The sequence below is a fragment of the Silurus aristotelis genome, assembly GCF_946808225.1.
Source record: "Silurus aristotelis genome assembly, chromosome: 1".
In the NCBI taxonomy this organism is placed as follows: Eukaryota; Metazoa; Chordata; class Actinopteri; order Siluriformes; family Siluridae; genus Silurus; species Silurus aristotelis.
The window spans coordinates 2531026-2536025 of record NC_139574.1 but is presented as its reverse complement, the minus strand read 5'-3'; the positions used below and the strand labels follow the sequence as shown (position 1 = coordinate 2536025).

At 45.7% G+C, this 5000-nt stretch overlaps 3 protein-coding genes across 4 annotated transcripts in view; 1 reads left to right on the top strand and 2 right to left on the bottom strand.

Moving 5' to 3' along the window:
* Nucleotides 1-5000, bottom strand: part of LOC310730354 (myelin-oligodendrocyte glycoprotein-like) — a 225473-nt gene that overhangs the window by 70419 nt on the left and 150054 nt on the right. The gene's annotated exons all lie outside the window — the stretch shown is intronic.
* Nucleotides 1-5000, top strand: part of ift140 (intraflagellar transport 140 homolog (Chlamydomonas)) — a 40434-nt gene that overhangs the window by 19626 nt on the left and 15808 nt on the right. The window lies entirely within an intron of this gene.
* The window catches only part of tmem204 (transmembrane protein 204), a 13849-nt gene that overhangs the window by 5649 nt on the left and 3200 nt on the right, over nt 1-5000 (bottom strand). Inside the window, exon 2 of the mRNA XM_083549318.1 lies at nt 2826-2981. Coding sequence (XP_083405444.1) covers nt 2826-2981 — 156 coding nt within the window. The remainder of the gene's footprint in view (nt 1-2825; nt 2982-5000) is intronic.

The following is a 5000-nucleotide window of genomic DNA, read 5'->3' as shown; positions in this document are numbered from 1 at the left end:
CTCTCACTCACTCACTCACACACACACACACACACCACACACACACACACACACCACACACACACACACACACACACACACACACACACACACACATTCCTTTTGCTATCTTTTTGAGGACCTCCTTTTAACATACAGTTGGGCGTCTACTTTGTTTCTGTTGATCAGCATTGGATTAGAGATCCACCCATCTCAGCTTTATCACTGTTCCAAGGGGTGCAGAACTTACACCAAGATCTCTGCTTTTTCATACTGGAAACTGATCTAATGAAGCTCCTGGGCTTCTCATGGATGTTTATAATTATGGAGTTAATTAGAGAGTGCAGTTCCAGCCAGAGCTCATGCCTAACTCCACTCAACTTATCTTGGTTCCTTCTTAGGAGCTATTTCTTAACACCTAAAGCTCCTGTACACAGATCATTCAGGACACTGTACAAATGAACTATGGATAGAAGCTTCACCTGGAGGCTTCGGGACAAGTCTCAAATGCACGTTGTTCTAAAAGTTTACGTGGACTCCAAGACACCAACTAAGTGACTGGTGAGGAAGCTGGAGGCATCAGGACAAGGTGCAAATTAACTTCAGTCCAGAAGCTTCACCTGAACCCCACGACACCAACCAAAGGACTGCGGAAGAATCTGGGGGCTTCACGTCCCATAGTATTTACACCCACCGTTAAAAGAGTCCAACATCATCACTGACCAGACTGGGTGTCTCTCGAGGACAGAGCTCCTGCTTGAAAACTGTAGCTGTGCAGGTGACCAGGATGAAGTCCTGACCATTTAAAAGACAATACGGTGAACTGTTTGGACATGATGTGTGTGGAGGGAAAACTGAGGAACACTGTGCCATCTTGGAAGCGTGGAAGTGGCAGGGCTTCAAAAAATAGATGGCAGGCAGAAAGTTAAACGTGGTGGATCTTCTAGCAGGACGGTGGTACTACACTACACGTCCAAATGTCCAGCTTTGGAGCATGATGTCACAAAACCCTGAACTCCTGAGAAGATCTGAGGACCCAACTGGAAAAGTGTGTTTGCGTGAGAAGGCTCTCAAAATTCTAATCACACACACACACACACACACACACACACACACACACACACACACACACACACACACACACACACATCTATATTGTGTATATATATACACACATATCAATGTGCATACACATGCAGGAACACACACACACACACACACACACACACACACACACACACACACTAATAATCTCAGATATGCAGCACAACAAAAGGCTCAGATTCCCAGGTTAATCATATCTGGCTACACTGTGTATATATGTGTGTGTGTGTGTGTGTGTGTGTGTGTTTGTGTGTGTGTGTGTGTGAGTGTGTGTGTGTGTGTGTGTGTGTGTGTGTGTGTCTCAGCTCCCCTTCTTCCTTTTTACATAACAGGTAGTGGCAGGCATTTCCCTCAGCAGAACAGGGATATCCTGGCGCCTGCCTGACGCTAACACACACTCGCCATTGCTAAATATAACACACACACACACACAATAATGGAGCAATACACTGCCACTATTGAAAGTCGAACAACAAACAACAAACCTCAACAAAGGTTTACGAAACTGTAAACACGCAATTCATCATCATCACACACACACACACACACACACACACACACACACACACACACACACACACACACACACACACGCTGACGCTGACACTGGAGTCTCCTTCCATAAGTGTTAAATAAACTGGATGGCCATAAGTTTGTGGACACCCAAACAGAAGATTGCTTCGTTTTTGAGTTTCCCATTCCACATATAGTCTCCATTTTGCTCTTATAATAAGCTCCACTCTTCTGGGAAGATGTTCCACTAGATTTTTGTGGAGATTTCAGTCAGACACCAGTGCGTGAGTAAAGTCAGGTGAGAAGGTGAGGAGGTCTGGGGTGCAAGTCAGTGTTCACGTTCATCATATTTAATAGGGTTGGAGCTCTGTAGCAGGAGATCTTCCACACACTTCCATCCCATGGTAAAGCAGATCTTCACGAGGTTGCCTTTGGGTCTCCTGGTTCAAGTCAAAGGATAATTACACGCTTCCGCAAATCCAAACACGTCCTGTAAAACTGTGCGCCTCCAAATTTGTGCTACAAGTTTGGGGAAGAAGAATCGCGTGCGGCTGGGGAAAAAAAAAAACGGGTGTCCCAATACTTTTGGCCGGACTGCGTAGGCAAGTCTTTCGAAGAAAGCTAGATTTAATGTGATGACCTTCAGCTTATCTCCTGCAGTGATCTCTTCCTGTCTAAGGTGTGTGTGAAAGGGGCGCTAGCTTCCTGCTTTCTAATTCCTACAGATCCTCCTAGCGATCGGATGCTATTGTCTGCGTTGGGTTCTGTCCTGAGTTGAGATTAGCGTGTGTGTGTGTGTGTGTGTGTGTGTGTGTGTGTGTGAGTTTCAAAGTGCTGGTTAAGATGAGTGTTTGATAAGTTCACAACTTTACTGACTGATCGCTTACTGAAGGAAATAATAATAATAATAATAATATTAGCTTTAGCAATGCTAGCTCGCTAAGTCGCCGTGTCAACATCTGAGGGAAAAAATGCACAGGGTTTATGTTACTTTGCTAGTTAGCGCACAGCTTTATTTCTGGCTAGCTGGCTAGCATGCTAGCATGGCTAGCACTCTTTCTGAAGTGATTTCTAGCTACCATGCTAATCAGATGCACTCTCACTTGAAGCTCTTCCTCAGAAGGTAACTGTGTCTGCATTTCCTTTTCTGGACCCCTGATAAAGCGTTAGAGATACGTCAGATGTGGTTATGAGGTTATGAGGTTGTAATGAGGCGCGAGTGTACTCACTGGCCAACTGGAACAGGGCGGCGATGGCCTCTTCCCACCACGGGGAATCCTGGGTGATGCAGTTGATCTTTAGGAGGCCGAGCAGGAAGATGAGCTGACCCACAGCGAGACCCACGGAGGCTATCAGGTTACACGCTCGCATCATGTCGAACTGAACTAAGAACACATACAGGAAGCGCGTGAACTTCAGGAGTTTGTAACCTGTTAGGTGTGAGAGAGCTCATGATGATGATGATGATGATGATGGAGGAAGTGGAGCCCCCTGATGGTGATTATTTTCTCGTAACTTTCACATCTCCTGGACATTTTATTCCTTCTACACCACAACAATTTACATGCCGGTATTAGTAGTGAAGTCACGAAAAGCAGTTAGTTCCTGTTCATGCTTACATTAAAGGACGAGACGTTGCTATGGAAACGACAACGTTTTAGAGCCTGTGCAAAGGCTGTCTGGTCAAAAGTATTGGGACACCAGACCCAGCCGTATGTGCTTTCTCCTTACAAACACGGGTGCACACGATTGTTTTTTGGATTTGCAATGGAATTAAATTTGCCCTTCACTTTAAACCAGGAGACTCAAAACTAGCAAACTGTTCTAGCATGATGCAAACCCTGTGCACAGTGCAGCTCCATGAAGGGTTGGAGTGGAAGATCTCCTGCTATTGTGCTATAAATCTTATTGTCCACCTTCGGGATGAATGTGAGTCTGACTGCACCACAGGCGTCCTCACATCACCCACATCAGTACCTGACTTTACTAACACCTCAACTTGTGGCTGAATGAGGAACACAAATCTCCACAAAACCTAGAGGAACATCTTCCAAGTAGAGTTTTTTATAAGAGGAAATGGAGACTACATGTAGAAATGGATGTTCGTGGTCAGGTGTCCACAAACTTTTGGCTGTACAGTGTATTTTTAGACAGATATAGTCTAATAAATATAATATTGTAGTGTGTGTGTGTGTGTGTGTGTGTGTGTGTGTGTGTGTGTGTGTGTGTGTGTGTGTGTGGCCATGCATGGACAAAGGATCTGAGTCACAGGATCCTGAGATGTCCTGAGTCAGGTGTGTGTAAAAGTGTGTGTGTGTGTGTAAAAGTGTGTGTGTGTGTGTGTGTGTGTGTGTGTGTGTGTGTGTGTGTGAGTGAGAAGATTCTCAGACAGATGTGACCTCCCACACACAGCTGTACCATGGTACCATGTGAGCATCAGTTCCTGTCACCCACAATCCCCTGCTCTGTCCTTCCTTTTCCTGTGGCTAAATTTGGAGGGACACACGGATGTGCCAGGCTGTGGGAGCTCAGGAACTCGAAAGCGTGTCCTCCATCTTTAAAACCGAACTCTGTGTGTGTGTGTGCATATATATCATACACAAAGACTCCTGCATCACTGTAATGAGGAACGGCTTTAATGTGCTGGCTCTAATATGTTTTTGTTTCCATAGCAACAGCTCATTCACAGGGATGTAACAGTGTATAGCACACAGATTCAGTAAAATAGCATGGAGAAGTGCAGTTCTAGAAAAATTATCATCTTCGTGGTGTTTTGCTATTGTGCAATTGTGTTTGAGCTTTAGTGTGTGTGTAAGATGGAGAGACAGAGTGTGAGAGGGAGAGAGATGGAGAGACAGTGAGTGTGAGAGGGAAAGAGACGGAGAGACATTGAGTGTGAGAGGAAGAAAGACGGAGAGACAGTGAGTGTGAGAGGGAGAGAGACAGATGCAGTGAGTGTGTAAAAGGGAGAGAGATGGAGAGACAGTGAGTGTGAGAGGGAGAGCGAGGAAGAGACAGGGAGAGAGAGAGAGAGAGAGAGAGAGAGAGAGAGAGAGAGAGAGAGAGAGACGGAAAGACAGAGTGTGTGAGAGGGACAGAGACAAAGAGGCAGTGAGTGCGAGAAAGAGAGAAATGGAGAGACAGTGAGAGGGAGAGAGATGAAGAGACAGTGAGTGTGAGAGAAAGAGAGAAGGAGAGACTGAGTGTGAGAGGGAGAGAGAGTATGTGTGAGAGAGAGAGAGATAGAGAGACAGTGAGTGTGAGATGGACAAAGTTGGAAAGACAGTGAGAGGAAGATGGATGGAAAGACAGTGAGTGTGAAAGGGAGAGAGATGGAGAGACAGTGAGAGGGGGGGAGACAGTAAGTGTGAGAGGGAGAGAGACGGAGAGACAGTGAGTGTGAG